The 24,025-nt window shown below is 38.8% G+C and overlaps 1 protein-coding gene across 2 annotated transcripts in view; it reads right to left on the minus strand.

The window, feature by feature from the left end:
• The window catches only part of WAC (WW domain containing adaptor with coiled-coil), a gene marked incomplete at its 5' end in the record, with an annotated part of 63,847 nt that extends 40,464 nt beyond the window's left edge, over nt 1-23,383 (minus strand). For both annotated transcript variants that reach the window (XM_082480132.1, XM_082480131.1), the window contains 3 exons: nt 21,546-21,741; nt 23,154-23,190; nt 23,343-23,383. In XM_082480132.1, the coding sequence (XP_082336258.1) occupies nt 21,546-21,741; nt 23,154-23,190; nt 23,343-23,383 (274 nt within the window). The remainder of the gene's footprint in view (nt 1-21,545; nt 21,742-23,153; nt 23,191-23,342) is intronic.
• Nucleotides 23,384-24,025: the final 642 nt, after the last annotated feature.

Here is a 24,025-nt window from a genome sequence, read left to right on the forward strand (position 1 = left end):
ATGAATCTAATCTAACAAGCGTTTTCCAAACACGAATAAGAGCCAACAACGTACGTATTAAATCAAAAAAATTCTTTAAAGCCAATTCTATCCAATCCATAAACAAACCCCTCAAAGGCACTGAGCAGGCTTCCAGCCTCCACGCGGTCTAACAGCTCAGCATCACCCCCCCATCGTTTCACACCCTTCCCTGCCGCCCTGGTTCCCCCAGCCCCGGTACTGAGTCACAAACCACCTCAGAGCCAGTATCAGAGCGGCTGCAGCAGTCACACCCACCTACAGCTGGACCCGATAGTCAAAACGCCTACTATGCAGCAGTTTCTCCACAGGGAGCCCCTGGGCCTCCCCACGCTGAGATGCAGTCCTCCCAGCAGAGTCCCCAGCTGCACAGCCCTGGGCTTGCCCCGAGTCAGGGACCCTGCCCTGCCTGAGCCGGCCTCAGCTCCATAACAACTCATCATGGCTGCACCAACAATGCCAATTGCCTCGGGTTGCCAGGATGAGCTACGTGGGCTTTTGCAAGGGTCAACTATAAATACATAGCCGATGGTGTCTAGGACAATTACACAGTGTAATTACAGGTACAGCTTCACCCCCATACCTCCATTTTATTTTATGCATAATACTGCTTTAAGTTTACCCGAACTTCAAGGGAATAAGCATATGAATGGGCTGCCAAACTGATGTTTGCTGTTGGGAAGCTTCCAAGACCAAAGCTGATGATCATGGAATCACGGAGTTTCAGAGTTGGAAGGGACCTGTAGAGATCATCTAGTCCAACTCCCCTGCTAAAGCAGGATTGCCCAGAGCACATTACTCAGGACTGCATCCAGGCGCGTCTTGAAAATCTCCAGGGAAGGGGACTCCACAACCTCCCTGGGCAGCCTGTGCCAGTGCTCTGTCACCCTCACCGTAAAGAAGTCCTTCCGTGTATTTGAACGGAACTTCCTGTGTTCTAACTTGTGCCCATTACCCCTCGTCCTGTCACTGGGAACCACTGAAAAGAGCCCGGCTCCATCCTCCTTCAACCCACCCTTTAGATACTTGTAAGCGTTAATAAGGCCTCCCCTCAGCCTTCTCTTCTCCAGGCTAAAGAGTCCCAGCTCTCGCAGCCTTTCCTCATAAGGCAGATGCTCCAAGCCCTTAATCATCTTAGTTGCTCTTCGCTGGACTCGCTCCCGCAGTTCCCTGTCCCTCCTGAACTGGGGAGCCCCAAACTGGACACAGTATTCCAGTTGTGGCCTCACCAGTGCAGAGTAGAGGGGGAAAATGACCTCCTTCGACCTACTGGCCACACTCTTCCCTATGCAGCCCAGGATTCCATTGGCCTTTTTGGAAACAAGGGCACATTGCTTGTTCATGGATAATTTACTGTCTACCACGACCCCCAGATCCTTCTGGGGATGCTCTGGAGAGAAGAGTTTTAGGCACTTCAGGCAAGTTAAGGGCTTAAAGATCATATGCAAACACCAAAACCGTATCACCAAATTAACCAGACAGTAAAACCTTGCTGCTTCAGTATCAAAAGGTACAATCACCTGGGAATTAAGATGACCCAGGCAAGCAAGCGTTGCCAGGGAAAGTTGCTCAGGATCTTTAAAAGGCCACTGAGTTAAAATTGTACACAGAGAGCAATCCACAAGTGGAAGGCTACCTCTAAAGAGAAGGGGAGTTCCCCTTACTTGCATACTAGCTTTTACCATTAGCAGAGCCTAACCCCGAGCTATTTTAAGGCAGCTGTGACTTGCAGTCAGCTCTGTGTCTCCTTGCTGCACGCCTGGCAAGGTAGATTATGGGAACAGGATCACTAAGATCAGTCTGTATCCCAGAAACAGGCCTGATAAGGTGGACAGCATACTACTGTCCCTCAAGATGTTCCCTTATAGCACTTCTCACCCTTTCCTCTTACAGTTACACCTTTCTTCCTTACTGAAGAAAGTCCCACTTTCTTCAAGAAGGAAAAAATGACTTGTTTCTAAAATGCTTATTAGCATACCTTAGGATTTAGCAATTGCAAATATCTGTCTTTGATGCACCGTAGGAAAATTCATATTGTGCTATAAATCCTCCAATTCAGTTACAGGATTCCCCATGGAAATGTTTACTGCACCATCACTGTGACTTTCCTCAGCTTAATCATTATTTTGGAAGCAGTTAAATCTGGAAAGAGCTATTCCTAACTGGAAGATGGCCAAGAAGGGCATCAGCACTGCCGTTACATAAAACTGGAGTGGTGCAACTGTGTTAGGCGGTCTTCACTAACACCATCTCTAGTGAGGAACATGAGGTTAAATTATCATAATTATCTTCAAGTCTTTCAAACGAAAAATCACATGAAAGTCAGCAGAAAGCACAAAAAGCATGGTCCTGTGAACCGATTCAAAAACCAGGCTGTGACTTAATACCTACTACAGATTTGAGATTCTGCCACGCCAAGATGCACTTAAACGTTTTTGTAAGTAGTTTCCAGATCCAAACTGTTGAATCTAAGACAGTTTGAACTGCAACAAAACTTCAACACTATGCTGGACTTGGAAAACCGATATAACACAGGGTTATATTCTTTCCATTTTGCAACATAGCCAACTTTCTCTTGTAATGATTACATTTAATTAATGTCTCCATTATCATCACTTCAACTCTTTGAAATTAAGAGTTGAAATTCTGAGTTAACTAAGAATTAGACTGCTCTAACAAAGCAACTACCCTTCTTCCCTGCCATCTTTCAAGAACAACTTTCCTTTTCAAAACCTATACAACTATACTAGCAACTACAGCATCCATTTGTAACCAGCTAAAATAAATTTTCTTGGTGCTTGAAGAGTCAAATACACCACCATGAATTCCATACCATCCTCTGGCATCCAAGTGTCCTAGCCTAATTAAAATTCTTTTTAGCTCATAAGATTATGCAGTATCATAAACATTCTATCTCCAACTGAAATGCACAAATTAGAACATTGAGACACATTAGAATTACCGTCAAAAGATAATCTACAATCCAGATCAACAAACAGTAAAGAAATTTTCTATTTCTATTTCTCTCTTCAAACAAGCATACACTGAGAAATTAGACAGAATTAGACAGTAAACAAGTTCACACACCTCCACTCACACCCAAGATTTTAGCCAGGCACAAACAGTAAAATTACAGTAGTACAGTGTTGCACTATACAATAATTAACTTCATACAGTCCAACACAGATAAAGCACTTATGTTTCCTTTTCAGTCAGACAAATACTTGTTAATATCCTAACTCTCCTTTTGTCCATAATAAAAAGTGCCAGGGCAGACAACCCAAAAGAAAGTTTAAAAATGCTCACCTGCTGGGCAGGAAGCATGAAAAATACTCCCCAGAAATAATGAGTGCTGTAATTGGAACTCAAAGGCAGTCTTCCCTCTCACTGCCTCCAAAGGGAACAGGGATTCAGGAAGGCTCTAGGAGAGCCTTCTTTTCTGTGCCCAGAAACCATGCATATGGAAAGAAACACTGGGCAGCAAAAAAGCAAGGAAGTTAATTCCACTTGTTTCAGCTCCATACATACTCTTCTATGACTCTACGTACTACCTCTTAGCAAACATGCAATCAAATTCCTTAAACTAGAGACAATATTAGAACTTGATCTTCCTCAACAGAACAAATACTAGCCAACTGACAGACACTAATTATTTTTTAACAGAGAAAAGTTAACAGCAAGATAGTTTATGGTAGTGATATTTTATGGGGAGAACTAATTAAGGCTTGTTTAAATGGTGAAAATGATAGAAACTTACGTAGGATAAACCTAAATTGTCTAAAGTTTATTTCAACTGACATCTTGGTTACTTCAGTGCAAATCTTTCTAAAGTTCTACATACAGGAGGGAAAAAAGTAACACAGTAAGAACACAATACCCAATGTCTCAGCAGTAACTGAACAGCCTATCATGGCCATTTTTATTTGCCACATGTAAAAGTAATAAGACAAAAAGCAATTTTTCCTTCACTGCATTTTTATGTGGCCTGCTGTATTGAAATAAAATATGGCTGCCTTCTATAGGCAACTAAAAGCATAAAAACTTGCAATTTTTCTAGCAGAGCAATGGCCTCAGAGAATACACCAACTGTGCAGTAACATTTTCCAGAAATTCATAACATAATAAGTTGAATGCACAGCACTCTGCCAAAAGAAAGAAAATCAAGCCTGATCAGTGTACTGCCCAACTTCCCAATTACATACTCATTATGCCCCGCAAAATAAATGTGTTATACCAGTCAACAAGTAGGTCTATGAGCAAAAAGAGCTTACAAAGCCTCATTTCCTCCCCTGCACTCCTCTCCTACCATATCTCCTACACACAGGACAGCAAAGTCTGTGCTGTTTCGTAATGTTTGATTCACAGGATAATCATCCCAACGTAAAGAAGTTTTCATCATTCTCCAAGTTACTATTCACATGAAATTTCATGGAAAGTAGTCCAAAATGTTCGTATAAACAGATCAAGAGTCCTACGTACATGGAGTGAGAAAAATGACCAATAAGGGATGAAAATGATACTGTAAGCACACAGTTTTCTTCATATTACAATTTTTCTTCTAAAATGGTAGTAAGAAAATGACACCCCAAGGACAAAAAGCCAGAAGCAGTAAACCAATTAAAGTCAAGGACTCTTACTGTTCTAATAATGAAATACTCACTAAACATCAAGATTTTACTGATTATTAAAGTGAAAAAGATTAGCTTCAAATTTTATCTTACACATTGCATAACCTAACAGTAGTCTGCTATTTTGCTGTCTCTTGCTTACATTTTTATTTTAAATTAGATCTGCTCAATTTATTTCAGAAACTGAAGTTTAATTTTAGGGCAAACAGTACAAACTGCTCTAGAAAGAAAACCAGTTATCTACCCATCAAAAAGGAAAGCAAAAGGTAATAATAAAATTGCTTAAATTAAATTCAAACTTCTGAGTTCTCACCTAACAATTCAGTGATTTACTACTCCAACAGCTGCTTTCCTAGGATTGTACTTCAGTCTAAACAGATGTAACGGCTTGGGTTGTCATCTCTGGTAGAACAGATATGAACTTATTTTTGTTCTACCATCCCCTTCTAGTTTGCTCCTGTCCCTGTTACAGCTACAGCAAAATAACTAAATAATTTGGGGGTTGTCTTCTTCCTCCTCTCAGCCAACCTCCCAGTAGCAGTGACAAATCACTCTTCAGCTTATATGTAACTTAGAAAATGATCAGGTTCACTGAACAAGGTCCACTGAATTCACTGAGTTTCTGGAAGATCCAATACTAAAATGTCCCAAGTCTTATCCTTCAAAAAAGCCTAAAGGATGAAACATGTATTTCCACCGCACTCCAGACAATTCCCTACCAACTTTTAATTCTTCAAAGAAAACTAGTATATTGGCAGTTTTCTTGATATTTCAACCATTAAAGCAAAAATAAGCAGAAGACCAGACAATTTTACCATCACCTGTAAAAATTTATTTTTTATTTCTGAAGGGCAGAAAGGAACATCATTTGAAAGAATTTGTCTTTCTCCCCTAAATTAAGGCAACATCCAACTAGCTTCTAAACCTTTCTGATAAGAACCTTAGAAGGACCCAAAGGTTACTAAAGTAGATACTTTTAAGCAAATTGAAACCTACAAGTTGAATTTACATGAAACTCTGAGTGTACAACAAATTCTTCATATCTACATTTGCTGTTTCCTCCCTTTGGATTCAGGTCACCTAATGAAAACAAAAAAAAAGCTAGCAACATCCTCAACACTGATTAACATCTCTAAGGCACCTACTTTATTTGAGTTTAATCAAATTGAACAAACACCTTAAGCAATTTCATATTTTTACAAAATATGAAAAAGTACTGTGAATTTCAGCAACAGTGTCATATTGCTAACTCTCTAGCTCATGACCCCAAAAGATCTCAATGTGTTAAAAAACAAACTCCTTGCTACAGCATCACTGATGACAGTCAATTTTAAAGTCTTTTTAATCTTGCAATGCTTATTAACATTATCACATTTGGATTAAGTGGAGCGGGACATTCCTCTAAAAAGAAACTAGAGGTAGTTGTGAATAAGCCAAACTATGCTTCCATTCTTGACTGTAGCTCAGAAAACACTTACATCTCTAATACAGTGTAAGAGAGTGCACGAGAGGTTCTTCTGTCCTCAAATAAGAGCTTCATACAGAAAGGGGCTTTTTATTTATTATGACACACAAAATGAGACATGTTAAACTGTCAGCCAGAATCCTTACCACGAACTAATAATGATGTTCTCTTAATTCCAGTGTGGATCAGCACAGCATATGAGCAGTAGATTGAGTTTCCCCCTTCCAAGCCCTCCCCAGTAATACACCATGAAACCCAAATAAATAGCCCTCCCATGAACATACTTAATACAGTACTAAGAGACTCAAGTTCAGTAACGGAAGTCTAACAGTGCCACCAACGATGCACTCTCCTACCTCAGGCAACAATACTTCCACAATTCCGATCAACTCAGAGTAAGCAGAAGACTGTCTGCCACCGGTCTGTGCCTCAGACTGGTCTAATACCTCCTCAAAAGGTAACAACTCCACTATATAAATACAGCAAGAAAGGTGCGAATAGGATTTCAGGTTATGTCAAATAAAGTATATTAAGGTTTTTAAACTGGGTCATACATAGATATTAACTTCATTGCTAAGTACCTGATAATAAGTAGTTACGACAAAAATGGAGAAACTGTTTGCTGTAACAGAAAACTGTGTGCGTAAAAGTATATTCAGTGCACATCACAAAAAAAAAAATCTCACTTCTGTCAGATCTCCTGAATCTCTATTTCTGCAACCTCTGAGACACTTTAAATGTCAGCAGATAATTCCAGTTTTACAAAGTTCTTCTCTCAAAACCTAAGAAAAATAGAAACTAGAGAACTCAAGACATTTCTAAAACATGTATTAGTTATCTGGGGTATTTTAAAATTATTACAAATAGGCACATGCTCAAATGCTTTCTGAAAATTAGTCTTAAGGGTTATGAAAACTGGACAAACAAATCCCTTCAGACTGGGGGGGTGTCACAATTTTTTCTTTTCATTCAAGGAGCTTCCCAAAGAACATAAACCAAATATATTGGAAAACACATTGATATTTAACAATATACACCTCAGTGACGTAAAACAGAAATTATTTTAAGTGCAGACACTTTCGAAAAACTGGCTATTCCAATGTTTTAAGATGATGAACAGCACAGTAATACTATGAAAGACAGATACACCATAAACTGGTAATCACTGACAGAAGTTTGGATAAAGTGAGGCGTCACGCAAAACAACTTCTGCTTACAAAGGAGTAAAAAAAGTGCAGTGGCCAGGACACAGCTCTGAGACTACTCCTCCATTTTCTATGTATCAACAGCACCAAATTAGTACTCCCACTCAGAAGCTCCAACCAATTAAGCAAGGTATGACAACTTAATCTCCCTGACAAAATCCTGTGAGCAAAAATAAGATTAAATAAGAATGAGGCCATGTTGTTTAGCAAATCTCAATTTTCTTTTAATGTCTTGAGGATAGTTGCTTGGGGACAAAGAACTTTAAGCATAAGATTCTCTGAATGCAACATTACTTACAAATTAAGTTGCAGGAAAGTTTCCATTACTTTGTTTAAAATAAAGAAGATGAAGTTGCAGCTTTTTCTGAAGACAGGTAGTGCTATGCAGTGACAAATGCTTGCAACCTTCATCCCATCTTAAAAGTTTCCTTCATTTCAATTGAGCGTGCACCATTCAGAATCAGCAACTCCACAAGTACATGGTGTTGTAGAAAGATTAAAAAAGGAGTCTCTATTACAAAACACTGCTGCAGGCCTTCAAAAAGGCTAGTCACAGACATAACTATCACACTTGTATCCTTAATAAAAAGGCTGTGGCAGAAGCAATGCCCAACCACATTAAAAAAAGGCAAGAACAAAAAAGACACTCTATATCTCCCTTCTTAAGTGTCTTAAAAATATTAACTGTAAGTCACATTATCTCAAATTCATATCTCAAGGCATATCAAATTTGACTAGGCATGCAGAATTTTGTCTCTTTCAGTTCTATTCTATTTTTATTTTGTAGGTTAACACAAGAAAGCCTTTTTTGTCCTCGTTACTGAATAACCATATCTTACATGAACAAACTCCAATACTAGATCACTGCTTAGGTGCTATTAATATTTGCCAGTTGAAGAGAACTTTGCTTCTCTTCTAAGACTACAGCAATGTCCATGAAACTTTTAGTAACTCATCACAAATGAACAAGCTAACCTGAAAATACTTAGTGTTAGAAGCAGCAGTTGCTCAATAAACTTTTACACGATAACTTGTGAAACAATTAGGCTTAGACAAACTACTCTTTCAGTTCAGGACATTCTATACACATATATATTTATTACAGTATAGACATGCAACATGTATAAGGATTTTAATGTTATGCTTATTTAATCTTCAACTGGGATTTTTTTTTTTAAAAAGAAGAGATACTAATAACATTCTCAAAAAAAAAAGTCAAATTTCTGTCGCATAGAAGTTCTTCAGCATTCATAGGAATGCTGGCTCAGGGGAGGGGAGGGGGAGGCAGCAACCAAGGATCCACCTAAGGATGAATATATTTATAGTACTGTGGTTTTAACATGACAGATTCACAGTCGTAGTTTCAGGCTGGATAGTTAGCTCAGCTTAATAAAGGTATTGTGCAATAGGGTTTTCAAATATCTAATGCACAGCGGGTGACAAGACAATTCTTCCCTCTTCTCCTTAAGTAATTCTTCAATATATACTTAAAATTCAACTGGTCTTTCCTGGAATTTCCTTACTAGAGGAAAATATGCCTCTCCACAAAAGCTAAAGTTATGTTTACAAACTGAAAATCTATTTTATGATTGTCTAGTTGCCTCAATGTCTCATTTGATTTCCCTAGTTAAGTAAACACTCTCAAAAGGACTATAGAGAGACTGCAATCATTAGTATAGGCAGTATTTTGCCAGTAAAAGAGGTGAACTTTAGACTACTTGAATTTGAAGAGGATCATATAATTTCTCGTATTAAATCAAGTAGAAATAGTATTCTTTCAAAAGAAATGAGTGTTTTTGAAAATTATATCTGTGTTAACCTGTCAACTGCAGGTGTCTGAATGAGCAAACTACTCAAACTACTTAACTAGAAGAGATCTGAACTCCCGCTGATGTTACTCAAGGGGGGACACCTGATGCGAACGCACCATCATCCAGAAGAACATAATTATGTGAAATAAACACAGCAGAAAAAAATAGGTAAAGCACATTACCTAAATTGTGCAGAAGAGTTTATGCACAAATGTGCATTATTTATAATTATATGCCTTAATAAAAAAAAGTATTCTTTGGGTTTTTTTCCACATTTGGGAGTGAATAGGGATGTCTGAAACGATGAACAAAATGAGCAGGACAGATCCTAATTTTCTTTCCCCATTTTTGCTACTGACAGATATGAGTAATTTATAACTATATTACGCCAACAAACTCAGTAACAAATCTACCTAGGAAGACACTGAGGAAGACTGTTGCTTTGGAGGACATAAAACAGCAAGATATTCAAGAAATCTAGGAAGCCAAGGCAGAGCAACTAATCTGTTTAACTGGGATGGAGGTGTAAATACTGCTTCTTAAAAATATTTTCAGAAAGTCTGACATGCCTAAATGTATCAGATTTCTATGATAACATAGTGAAATATAGAATGTTTCTCTTCCAAAATAAAAAGAATAAATTATTTTTTTAAGCTTACTAGGGATGCTGAAATTCTTAAAGCAACAGATGTAACAGGTTTGAAAAAAGGGTAGAAGGGATTTTTTGAAGTTTAATTATGTCGAGATCTTTTCCATAAGAAAGCGCCAATACTGGCAATTTAACACATTAACTTAGTTTGAACCTAGTAAAGTCTATTATTAATATGCTCATTACTGTTAAAAGAAAATGTAATTTGAAAAAATATCCACAAAAAGGCTGATCTTCAGATTCCCGAAATAAGCAGATTAAAGAGCACTACTGTGAAAACAAAAATCACTGAAATCTCAAATCTTTGGGGACAGTTACAGAATAAATTTGAGGCTCTCACTTCACTAAAACGGGCCAGAAATTACTGAAGTTTTTACTAAAAAAAAAAAAAGTATATTTTAAAAACATTTCTAAGAATTAGCTGATTGCATTTTGTTTCTGCAGAAATTAATGAGCATGTTCACAGTTTATCTCTTCAGAAGCTCTTCTCTGGTAGGCATCTTCTAGGACAAAACAACTGTACGGAGTAAGGACAGTGCCAGTTTTGAAGTACACTCTTCAAGGGAAAATAGCAAGTAGTAGTAAATTCAAGATGCATGGTATTTGGGATTAAAAAACATATACAAAAATGATACAGCTAAATACATTTTCTTCCTCTGAATTTATCAAAGTGATTCAACACCATTCCCCTTTCAGGACCCACTAGGTGGGAAGATCTATTCTAGTAGCTAAGCTCTATATCCGTGTAAAAGGAGGTATGCCTCCAAGCTCTGTTCTTCCCCACATAAACATGGCAGCATTTGGGGTTTTAATCACTTGCCCACAAAGAGACACAGATGAGCCATTTTCATTTACACTTTGAGTAGCTATGTCAACTCTCTAGAAAGTAAGAAAAAGGTAAGAAGGAATTTCATGTCATCAAATGAGGTGGACCCACAAAAAAAAACCCAAACCAAAAAAACACCAAACAAAAACCAACATCCTACACTGATTTTATAGTAGCAATTTCCTAAGCCACAAAATCATATGCATTCAACTACCGCCTCCTAAAACCAGAGAAGGTATGAACTGATCAAACACATGCAGCTAACATTTTCTAACCAAATATATAAACACACAAAATGACACTTTTTTGTAACATACAGCTTTTTCTGCATTTTAAGAAACAAATATCACAAATATTTTAAAAATAGGAAAACGTAATTTTACAAGTTTCTTTAAAATTCCTTTATATTTTCTCCCCGGTGAGAAGCTGTACTAGTTCAACCATGATCAAACTTTATTATCGTTATTCAAAATGTTAGTAAGATCACTGCAAAAAGGAGCTGTGACCAATTTCCATTCAATATTGGCTTATTTAAGATTTAAATAAAACTGGTTTAATCTTTATATAAGCAGAAGTAACCTAGTTTATCCTGTCTCTCATCGCATCCTGTAGCTGTCCTAGTCTCTAAGCCCAGGTCTGTTTCTCACATTCACAGACAACGCTAAGGACAGGAATCGGAAAAATGGACAGCAAGGAAGCAGATGTCATGGTCAAGCCCTGGTCTTTTGTCCAATTAGCCTCTCTGCTTCTTTTACAGTCACAACAAATTAAGAGAAAAAAAATATCCAGATAGGTCAGAGGACTTCATATGGAGGCAAGAAGAAAAAACAAACACCTGACTAGTTTAATTCAGTTAACTCACTGTGTATCTTGACTTTATTGTCTTACATATTTGAAAGCTGTCCTGGCAAAGACTGTTGACTGTTTAAAGGAAAGGCTTATTAATAAGTGTTACAAGTTCCCTCTGCCTATAACATGCCTCTTCAAGAAGCTCTCCACGACACAATAATAATTTCTGTTGAGCAAAAATTTCTCTATCAGAATTCAGAAGAAAACAGATTCTAAATATGTTTTAATTCTCAGTACACTTAAATTAAAACCTTAACTGTAGTAAATAAGAAGAACAGATGTGGAAACAGAAACAACAGAATCTGATAAAACTGAACCAGGTTTTAAATGTAACCCCATAATTTTGTGGGAGGAAACAAAGAGAAATTTAGCTTCATTATTCTCTAAATTCACTTCACATTACGGAATCACGAATTCATGGAATCACGGAGTTTTCAGAGTTGGAAGGGACCTCTAGAGATCATCTAGTCCAACTCCCCTGCCAAAGCAGGATTGCCCAGAGCACATTACTCAGGACTGCATCCAGGTGGGTCTTGAAAATCTCCAGAGAAGGGGACTCCACAACCTCCCTGGGCAGCCTGTGCCAGTGCTCTGTCACCCTCACCGTAAAGAAGTCCTTCCGTGTATTTGAACGGAACTTCCTGTGTTCTAACTTGTGCCCATTGCTCCTCGTCCTGTCACTGGGAACCACTGAAAAGAGCCTGGCTCCATCCTCCTTCAACCCACCCTTTAGATACTTGTACGCCATAATAAGGCCTCCCCTCAGCCTTCTCTTCTCCAGGCTAAAGAGTCCCAGCTCTCGCAGCCTTTCCTCATAAGGAAGATGCTCCTGCATAAACATGACCTACACAAGATGAGCTTAAGGAGTACAGCATTCTTCTATCCCAAAGAGAAACCTTCATCTACAAAAGCTATCAATTACTCTCCAACTTTCATATTAACAAATTTAACTTTGAAATCCAATGTATGCTGGGAGGTGGTGAGCAGAGAAGGGAAAGGCCTCTAAAAAGCATGTGAGGCAAGCATGCCAACCTTCTGGTAAAGAAAACCAGAAATTTAAGAAGAAATTTATGTTCTGTCATATTCAAATTCTGCAGATCTGGAACAGCAAAAAAACCCCCAGCAAAATCTAGAAAGCAATTTCAAGGTACTCGAGCCTGCATTAAAGTGGAAGTGTGCAATCTTTGAAGAAATACACTCTACATACTAAGTCTGGTATAAATTGTACTGAACTGCAGATAAATTCTGAACAATTCAGATGGTAAGAAATTTCAGAGATCAGATCATCTAGATTATATTCAATCCTAAAGAGTTTTTAGGATAGCTGCTCCTAAAAAAAGTACATGTTGATAAAGCACAAAACTTGAAACTGTACCACTGCAGCAGGCACCTGCAAACACTGAATTCTACTGCCGATAGAACAGCTCCATCATAGTTACACCTGACCCCACAACAGCACTCAAAACAACATATTCTCAATGACCGAAAATTCTACGACGCAATACAAAAAACATTCACAGGTTCATAATCCTCACATGCCATGAGCCAAGATCCACCACTTGTATGTGTGGTGGAAAGTTATCACAGGAATGCTACTTACAAAGTTAATTAACAATTTTTAATCCCTTTCAACTTGAAGTCCACTAATCTACAACATTTAAACTAGAAATATTCCCATTACTATTTTATCTATCAGCAGACCTCTGATCAACTAGTTCAACTTTCTGCATGAAACAAACCTTAGAAGGTTGTCTTTAAGTCATCCACTTTAAAAGCTTCCACTCCTGCAAAAATCATCACAATAAGTCGCTCCAGTTGTTACTAACAACATTAAAGATTGTGCCAAATTTCTATATTCTGAATATTTAGGTTAAGCTAAATGGATCTTGCACCTTTGTTTGCTACATTCAAGAGCTCGTAAGTACACAATTTCTTCTCCTTGCAATTATTAATCAAATAAACCCTTAATGTTTTCTTCGTAACTATACCAAGAGCTCTTCAGGTCTCTCCTTCTAATGTGCAAGCTTCAACTGCAGTCATTTTCTTGCCTCTTCTCTGAAAATCTGCAGTTCTGCATACTTTCTGAACTGTGAGAATCAAAACAGAGATCGTTTGTATTCCAGGAGCTGTCACATTAGCACTAAGGGGTAATCTCTCTAGTCCTACTCTATGTTCCTCTGATCATATATCCTTTCTGGCTAACACTGCACTCAGTATTTATGCTCTTAATTGTGTATGAGTATCACATCTGTTTTAAGAATCATCGCTCTGCACAGTATCTACTTTCTGGAAAGCGTTACATTCCTTCCTGTAATCTCCTTCCTGTAACTTTTTACACAGCAGAGCACTTTTACATGTTCCTGTAGATGAATTAGCATTTTCACTTTTGCATAACTTTGCTAGCTCTGTACTAGTGAACAGTTTTTACTATTCGCCATTCTGTCTCAAATTACTGATAGTGTATGAATGATCCTACGATTTCTTCTTTGTAGATAAAAAAAGTTATTAAGTCCAAGAGCAAACCTATGCACATTTAAAAATAATTCAAAAAAGAAAATCAGCCCATTTAATAATCACAAGTTTTATATTTTTGGGATGTCTCAGTTACCAGTTTTTGATCTATAAAACATAAAGTGTAAACAATGTTTTCTTAGTTAAAGATCTCAAAATGTTTTACTCTGTGACCAAGAATCACCTATTTCATGTCTACCCAACATAGCAGGTCAGAGTTAGTTGACAGAAAACTAATGACAAAAGTTTAGACAGAAAAAAGACCTCCTGGAGATTCCTGCTGCCCCTCAGACACTGGGAATTTAGCTCTGGAAACTAATTGATCATAATTCAGTCTGCCTTGCCCTTTTCATGAAGCGCATTAATACTGCATTATATCTCTTTTTTTTTTGACTGATGACAAAAGCAGGGTATTAACATTTTTATCATACCTCTGCTGTAGAAACAAAATAAGTTATGTTTTAAAATTGGGGCAGAAAAAATTACAACACTAAACTTTGACATACTGTTCCTTTGCAACTCTTTTCATTATAGTAGTCCCAGTAAGAAACAGAATGATTATCCCAAAATACTATGGGGCCTAATCAACAAAGGTCTTTAGGCCTCGTTTTCCATTCATTTCAAACACAATATAACATTGCTGCATGCGTGGAAATATAAATCAAGGCCACAAAAGCTTACCAGACATCTCTTAACCCATCTGATAAAAAGAGTGAATTGTGTGGTCTCTTGTCAGTCAGCTGCTCAAAAATTTAACTCCCTTCCCAGTAACTTGGAGGACAGACTTTCCAACTGGACATTATTCTTGAGTACTGCTCCAGAGTCTACTTCTAGTCAGTAGGCGAGTAGTTTATGCCTTAAAACATGCATCTCGCTTCACAAGCTTGAAAGTTGAGAGAAAAATTAAACACTGCCCGAGAGGAAAAGGAGGGATGCAAACATACATGTAGGAGAGAATTCCAGGCTACTTAACTGTCTGGGGGGGGTTGTTTTGTTTTGGGTTTTTCTGTTTTGTTGAAGGGCTGAGAAAAACTTTCTGAAGCAGGAAAACAGGTGAATATCAGATTCAAGAGATGTCTTTGAATAATTTAGAAAGTGTTTAAAATTTACAGGATCAGCAATTTATTTTAGAACCTTACACTTCAAAAATTGTTGCGTTGTTCCCTATATATTCATTACCATAGACTTTGCACTTATTACAGATGAAAGAATTTCAAAATACTGTTTCACAAAGCAACACTTCAAACAAAAATGTCAATAAATAAAAATTTTAGCCTACAGTATAATTCTGAGATTACTCCCTGTGCATACAAGTGCAGGCAGAAAGATCTGATTGCAGAAAAGGGATAAAATATTCAGCAAATATTTTTCTGGTTAGTATTTTTTTAATAGGCAAAAGTACTGAAGGGATACAGGTTCATGTCAAAATCCAGACATACGTCCCCTGTATGACAAGACTAGTGCTTTTAAATGGAAAAACTGCACTACTTCAGTAAAAAAGCAAACCTGCACAAAATGTACAAAACAAGCAAAAAGTCCAGAACTGAACAACATTCTTTTACTACTAGCAAAATATTATTGGGATAAAGAAACAGCTAGTGAACTTACATGCTTTTTCTAGGGTAGTTTTATTGTTAAAAGCTAGGAAGCCTGTTAAAGGTCTTCAAGAAAGGAAACAGAATCTTTTAACGCTGAAGTTACAGCAGGGAACACCTGCAGTCAAGTACAACAAAGCTCAGTGATCCCTTCAGAATTCAAGGGAAAACATAAAGAGGATAACAATCTTACTCAATATAAAAAAAATGCTTCTCTCTTTTCAAGAGCTACATTTGAGTCCAGAAAGGATGCATTTTTGCATGACAACAAACTACTGACAAAGCATAAGCCTAGAAGCATCAGTGTTGAGAACTGTCTTTCATTGCCAGTACTTTTTTTTTTTTTTTTCCTTACTGAAGAACCATATAAGGAACAATTTCTCTGTATATTGAGAGGTTTTCCCTGGAAGTGCCTATGAAATTGTATAAAAGCCTGAATTCATGAACAAATGTAGTTAACGCTGCAAGTTGGGTGCCATTAAATTACTATTTTCCGCAGCAAAGTAAGTTATTACAGCATCACCTCCTCTCTCAGCCAAAACAGAAGCAGAGCTTTCTTTTCCAAGTTCTGCATAGCTTTAATGATACTTAGCTTACTCAATACTATATATAGAATAGGTAGAAACAGCAGGGAAAACAAATCTAAACTATCAATAAACAGTATTTCTCTCCTTAGAAAGCAGCTGTGTCCCAAACAGTGGTTAAGGAACTAACTTTAATCAGGGGCTATTAGAGAATACAGAGTAATTCCAGTAAAAATAAAGATACATAATTTACAAACTGCTATGTTTACTATGGCCTAGCAGCAGGCAGCTCATTAGAAACTAACAGTTTTCATTGCTTCTTTTCACCTTCAGAAAAGCAACACAAAAGTACAAAAGACAAAAAGCAAACCAAAAGTACAAACCCAAAAGTTTAATAGGTTGTATATTCCATTTCTGCAAAGTCAGAGGCTAGAAGCATATGTTAAGAAAGCATGATGCTAAGTAAAAAACATTCCCTTATGATTAGCTTATGTACCAAAGATAAGCAAATTTAACTAATCTCGTATATAGCCAGTATTTTCCCTTTTCCAAAATATAAAATAAGCTTACACACAAAAAGCTTACCACATCTAGCTATTAGACTGACTTGAACATATTAGACTCAGAATCCAAAAACTAAGTTTAAGACTTCTTAAAACACTTAAGGATACATATTTCCTTAAACAGATAAATTTCAAATGGGAAATGCTCAGACGACCTACTTACAGAGCTGTATTTTATATACTAGCAAAAAGAAGAAAATAAGAATAGTAAGTGAAATCAGAAGTTCCCAATGCCAGTCCTAATGGCAATGGATTTTGGGAAGTGGCTGCAACAATAGGCTACTTCGATGTTAGCAGGGTGGTGTTGGTGTTCAAAGCATGTTTCACAGAGAATCTACTCTCAATTGTGATCACAGACTTCTCTCATCCCAGCTTCGACCACAGTTACAGTAAGGAAGTGGTTTTCATAGTAATGAATAATTACTTTAACATTAACAGCAGTTAATACTAACTTAATAGATGGAATCTATTCCAGCTTCTTCCTCAACCCTTCGCTACGCTTCATTACTCTCAGACTTCCCTCTTTCCACCAACCCTGCAATTTCCTCTTTCCAATGCGCGATGCCCAGGCAGCTTCCCCTGTCTTGTATCTGCCCTAACGCCCCGTGTATTTCTGACTGCTCGTCAATGATCACACTAATTTAATCAGCAGTTAGCCTCTTGTCCTCCTCTGCTGCGAGGGTTGCTAAGACAGGAAAGAAAAGCTAACGCTCTGTTTCCGGCTGCTCGCCATCCTTTTGCTACAAGGACTCTGAACTCCTTCAGGAACCACTGGAAACAAAGCAAGCCAACACTTCATAACAGAAGCTCCCACCACTACTTTGAAAGAACTAGGAAGTCATGATTTAAAATATTACATTCTGTCTGTGATAGCAGTAGGATTTTGAATCTTAGAACTGCATTACAGTTAGTCAATAACAGTGGTCATCGACGGTATTCTTAATTGCCAATTAAAATAAAAAATGCAAAAGAAACATTCACAAAAGTTCAGTTATATTTTGGAATTTAAGTACCACAAGTTATAATCAAAATTCATGAAAATAGCATACATAGCACACAATCCAGCAAAAGATTTCATGCTATGTACATTAATGCTCTCCATTTGTTATTTTAAACAATTCAGCATGATCATGGCATGAAGCAAACATACATTTTCAAAGTCTCTTAAACATAGATGTAGCAAACCACTCTATCTCTTTCACAATAAGAAACAACTGAGTACAGGTGGTTTAACTGAACCAATTGTTTTTTGCAAAGTTCTACTATGTATCTTAGTCAGTCATTCTGCTCCATATACTTATGTAGAATAAAGCACCCTTTTCTACCAAGGGCTGCGTATTACAATTTTTACTCCTAAATCTATCTATCTCCCATACAGCATTCCCAAAGCTACCCTACTTATCTGACTTGTTTTCCTTCCTGTACACCAATTTCACCTCACTGATGCATTGAAAAAGACCTGCAAAGATCATCTATGCTCTCAGTCTGTCCATCCTCAAGCATGAGAACCCTCAAATCTTTGTACGTCCCTTTTCTCTTTAATGGAAACACTTTTCCACATCTACAAGACCCTTCGTAGTTCTATTCCCTGTAAACAATGATAGCTTTAAGTCTCTATTTGTTACTGTTAAGGAACTTCACACTTGAGTTGGTCTCATAAGACCCCTTAATCTCTTCAAACTCCACACTTGCCTATAGCAGCTGACCTAGAAATAAGAGATGCACTGAGGGGGGTAGCTGTTCATTATGTTTTAAACACTTGCATACAGAGACGATGTCCCCATGCACAAGGACCTGAAAGCAAGAAAAAAGTTACTGCAGTTTTTTGATATGCTGGATGTACAAGTACTCTTTGGAAACCGGAGATGTGAAAAAAACTCGCAAGTCCTCTACCATGTTTAGTCCAAGGTAAACTTGGAAGTCTCTCTCCAGAGAAACTATCGTCTCTGTGTGTAGTCTCTTTCCACAGAAACCACACAGTAAGCAACTTTGAAAAATGCTTTGTTTGCACTGTATCAGTATGGAGGGCTTACCCGTAACACATGTTTTAAAACCTTAATTGAAAGCAATTGAATTTCTTACCAGGGATTACAGTTCTACAAACACAAAAGATTCTGCCATGAGTATTACAAAATAAGCTGTAACAACAAATACCTTTATACGGTACCAGAAGGTACAGGGAGAGGTTCTACCACTTTTGAGTTATTAGTTTTCGATCAATTTAATTATAGCTCTTAAAATTTATATGTGTACGCTAAAATCTTTAAATGACATTTAGCCAGTTGTCCTTACCACAAAAAAGTGAACCCGTCATGACTAAACAAGTCCCCAGTACCAGCACGTTACACCAGTGAATCTTCCTGTTTCACTTCAGAGCAAAAATCAGTAAGAGATATGTAGGAGTGACTTTTTAAACATTGACTTGAAAGGGAGAGATTAGGTTAATTCGGCTTTATGTTCAGTAGTAATACTCCAGATTTTTGTTCTGTTTTGTTTTCTAAGGGATGAGAGAAAAAGAGGTTGTTTGTTTGGGACTTTAATGCAGTTTGTGGAAATAAATACTGGAGATTTTTCAATGAGTTTTGTTAATTTCAGCTAGATCATAGGAAGGCAGTAATATCTTTGTAGTAGTTCCAAATCAAGCACCACTGATTTTAAAATAATGAAATGCACAGCTATTGAAAAAATAAAAAAAAAACCAAACATTTTTTCCCCTCAGAAGAGTTTAAAAAGAAAACAAGCCATAAAACTACTGTAGCATCAAAGCCAATTAATACTCTTCAGTCATATTAGGACTTCAGTGAAAAATTTTAGCAATTTTCTTAAAATCTGGGGTTTTTTTCCACTGTATGTCTGTAATTGCTAAATGAAGGGAATACTGTATCAATAACAGTACCTCAGTGTAATTCAATAGACAGAGAACATGGTAAATTATTAGATTATGTCTTTTGCATATTAGCAATATGCAAATGTCCGTAATACCACAGCATTTCACCTATATTCTAACACCTACCTTCAACTCATACTGACAGAAAGATTCAGTAAATCAAAGGCAAAGTTGATATCCTTCTGCTCAGCTTTGTTTTACTACATGTAACACACAGGATTTAATACAGCCTTGGTTGTTTTGAATACATTTTAAAAAGCTGAAACTTGGGCTAAACTAACCTTACTAACATAAAAAACAAGCACTTCTGATTTCCATTATATAGTACAAAAGTTCATCTTTTAAAATTATTAATTTCCCTCAGACTGTTCAAGACTAATTCCTTCTCCCAGTCTATTAACACATGATGTGCAAAGGACCACTTTCAGATCAGAATAAAGAAAATTTTCCACTGTGTTAACAGCCTGGGAAAGAAGGTACAGTGGGACAGTGTTCCTTCCACTTACAAAACTACAAATAGTTCATTTTCCTTTGTTATTACTGTATACATCCATGCTTCAGGTCACTCCCCAACTATTAAATCCAGTTGGACTTAGGGAGAACTTCAGAGTATCTTTCCTATCTTAAAAACAATCCCAACACGCAAATAATCAAATACACTCCCCATATACAGCCTCATCCTCCAGATGTTTTCATATATGCATAACTCCACTAAATGTAGCTCCACTGAAGCCGAAAGAATAACAGATTGTAGCAAAACTAAGCAGAAATGCAAGAGTATGTAGGATCTTTTGACAGGTGAACAAGTAATAAGAGAGGACACCTCTGTGTCCAGAAAAGTAGCACAGAATAGCAGCCTATAGGCCTTGCACATGCATTTCATTCTGAGATTACTATAAAGTATGATCAGATATAACAAAAATAAGCTTACTAACAAAAGATGCCTGTTTTTATAATCCTTCTACACTATAATATCACATTACCAGTGGTCTACAGGGCCTCTGTATTAATCCAAAGAGGAAAAAACAAACAGGAATTGTAAGAACACTCAGGTACCATAAACACGTGTAGTGTGGAACAAGTATTTCCTAAAAGGCACTTACAGATATTTTCTTTATTTTACTTTAACTATTATAACAAATAACAGCGCAGCAATAAATTTATCTGTACATCACAAGTTGCTAATTTTGCATAGAACAAAGAACCACTGATTTAAAGCTCTAAGTTCTATACTTCAATATTTCACTTTATAACTTGGTACAGACATCAAATACAGTACTTACAAAATAGAAAACATGCTTCTAAATTCAGTAACAGGGATTTTCTAAACTGCAAATGTTATCATTTTTTATCAAAAGGAAAATCCTACTCCTTCTTCTTTTCAGGAAGCAGGGTTAGAAAATAACATCAGTTAAAAAATATTGGGGACATTACCACTGTCTATAACATCCTGTAAAAACATAGAAGGCTGACTTGACTGTGAGCACTCTTCTCTAAGCTCCCGCCCAGAAAGGCTCTAGTAAGCACTACCTTTGATTATAATTTTTCTGATTGTTAAGAGTTCTACACAGCAGCTAAATATGAAAAAGCTTTTCTTAATTTCTTATGGGGTTTAGTTTATGAAGCATGTAACTACACAGTTACACCACAATACATGAAGTTATTAAAAAAAGTCTCTGAAACAGCTAATATTTATTGTTAGTGAAAAATCCAGAATCCTATTTCATGTTATCAAATGTTGCAGTATGTTTAAAGTAAGTCTGATTTATAAGTCAGTCAGTTTAAAAAAAAAAAAAAAAAACACAAACAAAACCCCCCAAAAGTTTATTTAACCTTTGTGGTTATAAGAAAAACTACAATACCTGTAAAAATAAGAAAATTGATAGGTGTTACAATGCCTAAATGATTGTTTTCAATGAAACTTTCACTTCGGTTTCACTGCAGTCTTCCAAACACAGTACACAGCACAGAAATTAGTAATTGCTTAAATAAAGGTTAATGAAAGATAACTCACCACCATCCCTCTCTCTAACTCTGTGAGTATGCACACTTTTTGCTTTACTGTGCCCTGTGTTGTCACCATATTTGTTTTCAGGGCTATCAGAGCGCCGCAACATTTTATTTGGTGGTGAAGGATCTGTGGCATCTCGCATCTTGTCATGACGGTGATCACCACCACCGGGGTGACTCTTGGATGAGTACTTAAGAGCCTGTAACAAATCACAAGAGATTAAACATTTACATTAGATATGAAGTTACTGAACTGATATGTTACTTCTAAATTTTAGATCTTACCAAAACACTTTTTAAAGTTAATTAATTTTCATTTCCCATTTAAACAATCAGCATTAGTCTTTCTAATTTTAATTACCTACATTAAAGCAACAAGTTCTGTAATTAGAACTCAAACCATTTTCTCCCATTACATCCAACATAACACTTGCTGTTAAGAAAAACCTAATTTCTCTACCTTTTCACTGATGTACTACACACTTTCAGCAGTAAATGGGCCACAGTACTTCTGCACTTTTGGGAGAAGCACAAGTCCCCATTTGGCATTAGGAATATAAACAGAAAGTTAAAATGGATCAGCATAAACTTTGAGTATGTCCTCCATACTGTGTTCAAGGCTGCCAGTTTCATCGCTACCTTGAACTTCTGCAAGTTTTTTTCAGTACTAGCAACCCTGTACGTAGCAGATGTAACAAAAAACCTTAGAATTCTGCGAGCCCAAAACGTGTAACGTGACAACTCATTTTGAAGTATTTACCAAAAATTACATGTTGTTCCTCACTTTGACCTGCTTGATTTTGCGGTGTGAGCTTCTGAGTGGCAAGTGTTTACATTTATATGAACTGTCACTGACAGCTGCCTTGGACTGTCAGACTACACTTCAAATACACAGAAATGTAATAAAACAGTTCAATACCCTGTGGAGAACAATATCACAATATATGGCATTCCCCAGATTCACACCCCGAGCACTGTTTTTTAAGCAGACACAGCAGAGGAATACAGTATCCACCTTACAGAAATTGAGGTTATTGTCAGAAGCGTAAAGATCTGATGTTTTCTGAACATGCCTAGCAGCTGGCAACTGCAGAAATTAAGCCTTACTGGCAACCCCAGTTATTCAGGGTCTAAAACCATGCCCTGCTCAGGTTACAGTCCACAGCAGCAGTTTTGGGGAGAAGAAAGGACTTGGGGAGGGGGGTGGGGGAAGAACAAGATGCCTTTTGTTTTTAAAAGGAAAACACTCACCTCCCCCTGGATCTCCACTCCACTGCAAATGACCCCGGCTCGGTCTCCCGCTCCTCGTACCGTACCCTCCCCGACTCCTAGGCCCAAGCCCTACACGGGTCGCACTAGGCCTCTCCTCCGCGCCCCGGCCCCGCAGGCCTCAGAAAAGCGCCGGAGCCCCGTTCCCTCCGCGCGCGGCCGCCGCCTCCCCCCCTCCCTCCCCTCCCCCCGGGTCCGAAACGGCGCCGACGGACGGGACCGGGGCGTCCGTTGCACCGCGGCCTGCGCCGGCGGCCGAAGCCTCCGCTGGAGTAGCTCCCCCCCCCCCCCCTTCTCCTCCCCTGCTCCTCCTCCTGGGCCTAGCGGCCGGCGCTTGAGGTACCTGGTAGGGCTGCGAGTCCCCCCTGCGGTCGTGACAGCTAAAGAGAAAGCGAGAGAAAGAGAGAGACGTTAGCGAACAACCGTTACCGGCCGCCGGAGAAGGGGGCCCAAACATGGCGGAGGGGAGGGGGAGACCCCGCGGGGCCAGGGGCCAGAGGAGGAGGAGGAGGAGGAGGAGGAAGGGATTTACCCATCACTGAGTCTCTGCTGTTTCCTCGCATACATTACCATCAATGCCCGGCCTGTGTGTGTGAGTGTGAGGGGACCAGGAGGGGACGGCCGCGGCCGGGCCACAGGCGCCGAGGGGGGAGGAGGGGGAGGCAGCGCTCCGCCTCGCCGCCGACCGGGGGCAGGGAGGGGGGAAGGGAGGGAGGGGGCGGCTCAGGCAGCTCGGCTGGGAGCAGCGCTCACGGGCCCATCTCCTCCGCGCACGGCCAGGGGGGAGACGCCAGTAACTCGGCCCCGCGCGCGCTGAGACACTCCGGGAGCACCGACTCCGCCGCCGCTGCTGCTGCCGCCGCGGCCGCCTCCTCCTCCCCCCGCTGCGCCCGCCGCCGCCGCCGCTCCTCCAACTACATCCGGGAAACTCGGGCGACGCCGCGCTCGGTTAACGTCGGCTCTTTTCGGCTCTTTCCGACACGCTCCGTCCCCTCTGTCCCCTTTGCTCTCGGGCGACTCTGCCTTCGGGAAACATCGGCTGCCTTCGCCGAGCCCAACGCCCTTCAGTCTCTCCCTTCGGCAAACATCGGCTCTTTCCGTAACTCTCCTCCCCCTCTCCCTCCCTCTCCCCTCCGGCCCGCCTCGTCCTCCGCTCCCGAGCACTACCTGTCTTCGGAAAACATCGGCTATTTCCGTAGAGATGTTTTCACGCTC

The sequence above is a fragment of the Vanellus vanellus genome (assembly GCF_965231255.1).
Source record: "Vanellus vanellus genome assembly, chromosome: 2".
Lineage (NCBI taxonomy): Eukaryota > Metazoa > Chordata > Aves > Charadriiformes > Charadriidae > Vanellus > Vanellus vanellus.